Source organism: Octodon degus, unplaced genomic scaffold, assembly GCF_000260255.1.
Source record: "Octodon degus isolate 3935 unplaced genomic scaffold, OctDeg1.0 scaffold00064, whole genome shotgun sequence".
In the NCBI taxonomy this organism is placed as follows: domain Eukaryota; kingdom Metazoa; phylum Chordata; class Mammalia; order Rodentia; family Octodontidae; genus Octodon; species Octodon degus.
Window position 1 is genome coordinate 1,995,659 of NW_004524640.1, and position 1,327 is coordinate 1,996,985.

General features: G+C 35.9%; 1 protein-coding gene across 1 annotated transcript in view; it reads right to left on the reverse strand.

The window, feature by feature from the left end:
* The window catches only part of Abcc9 (ATP binding cassette subfamily C member 9), a 154,042-nt gene that overhangs the window by 123,244 nt on the left and 29,471 nt on the right, over window positions 1–1,327 (reverse strand). The window contains exon 9 of the mRNA XM_004634654.2: window positions 912–1,067. Within this exon, the coding sequence (XP_004634711.1) occupies window positions 912–1,067 (156 nt within the window). The remainder of the gene's footprint in view (window positions 1–911; window positions 1,068–1,327) is intronic.

Sequence of the window (1,327 nt, forward strand, 5' to 3'; positions counted from 1 at the left end):
CATATCACTGTTGGTCAGATATTCTTGTTTTGAAAATCTGTAACATGTATTGTTGCATGTTACCCTGTTTCTGTCTTTGCTTTTCTTTTACTTGCTCTTGTTTTTCATTTTTGTTTTTGTTTTTGTTTATTTTAGTAAGGGTCTACAGGTTCTACAGGGTCTCACTACATAGATCTGACTCGTAGTGATCCGTCTGTGTTCAGCCTGCCAAGAGCTGGGATTACAGGAGCATGCCACCATGCCCAGTCTCAATTTCTATCTCAACGTGTCCCAGGGACAGGTCCAGGATGGCATGCTGGGGATCAAACTCCAGCCACTGCATCTGCCTAAGCAGGCACCTTAATCCACTGAGCTATATGGCCGGCCCTGCTCTTGTTTTTACTCTTCAAAATAAAAGAAAATTACATATATATATGAAAACATGAGATGGATTAAAGAACTTGATGTTCTTTAGAAATGCTAGAAAAGACCCTGTCGAAATGAACGGAGTCAAATCTCAGCTTTGTGATTTGCACACATTTCGGCAATAGCACAACAATTAGTGAATGGTCAAGAAACATTAGGTACCACTACTAAATGCTTTACACATACTGCCTTAATCAACTTAACAACCTCATAACTCTATGAAGCAATTCTGTCATATTATTCTCATTGTGCAATGAAGGAAAGTAATGCTTTGAGGGATAAAGCACTGGTACAAACAATGGGTGAGGTAGATCTATCCACCCAAGCAGTGTAATTCCAAATCCCATTTTCTTATACCAGGTTTAACATGTCTGTGTCTCAGTTTCCTTACTTACAAAAAGGGTATGATAACATCAGCATATTCAAAAGTTATTCCTAGTTAAATCCCTAGTGTTCTTTTTGTTTTGTTCCCTCTTCCAAACAGAACCTTACTCATGGTGATCTACCTGAACAGGCATCGCCCATAGGTTGGGACACAGGAATAAGAACCACATAAGTTGATTGGTTTCTATGGCAACCAAGTTGTTGATCTGTCCCAGGGTCATCTCACCCATGGATAAGTTAGATGTAGACAGCCTAAGGATTTTATTGTATATCATGGCCTATAAGAAGAAAAAAATACACATAAAACTAAATTTAACATTAAAATACTTGCTTTCATTAAAAAGTAACAAATGTCTTAAAACTTTTTTAGAATAACCCTTCATGGGCATCTTAAATCAATCACTATTCCTATTTTAGTACAGTTACTCTTTGTCCTCAGTTAAATACAAACTTATTATTTTATTATTTAAAGAAAAAAGCCCAATAATTTCAAAATAAGATAACAGGAGAGTAACAATAATTAATATATTGTATATTA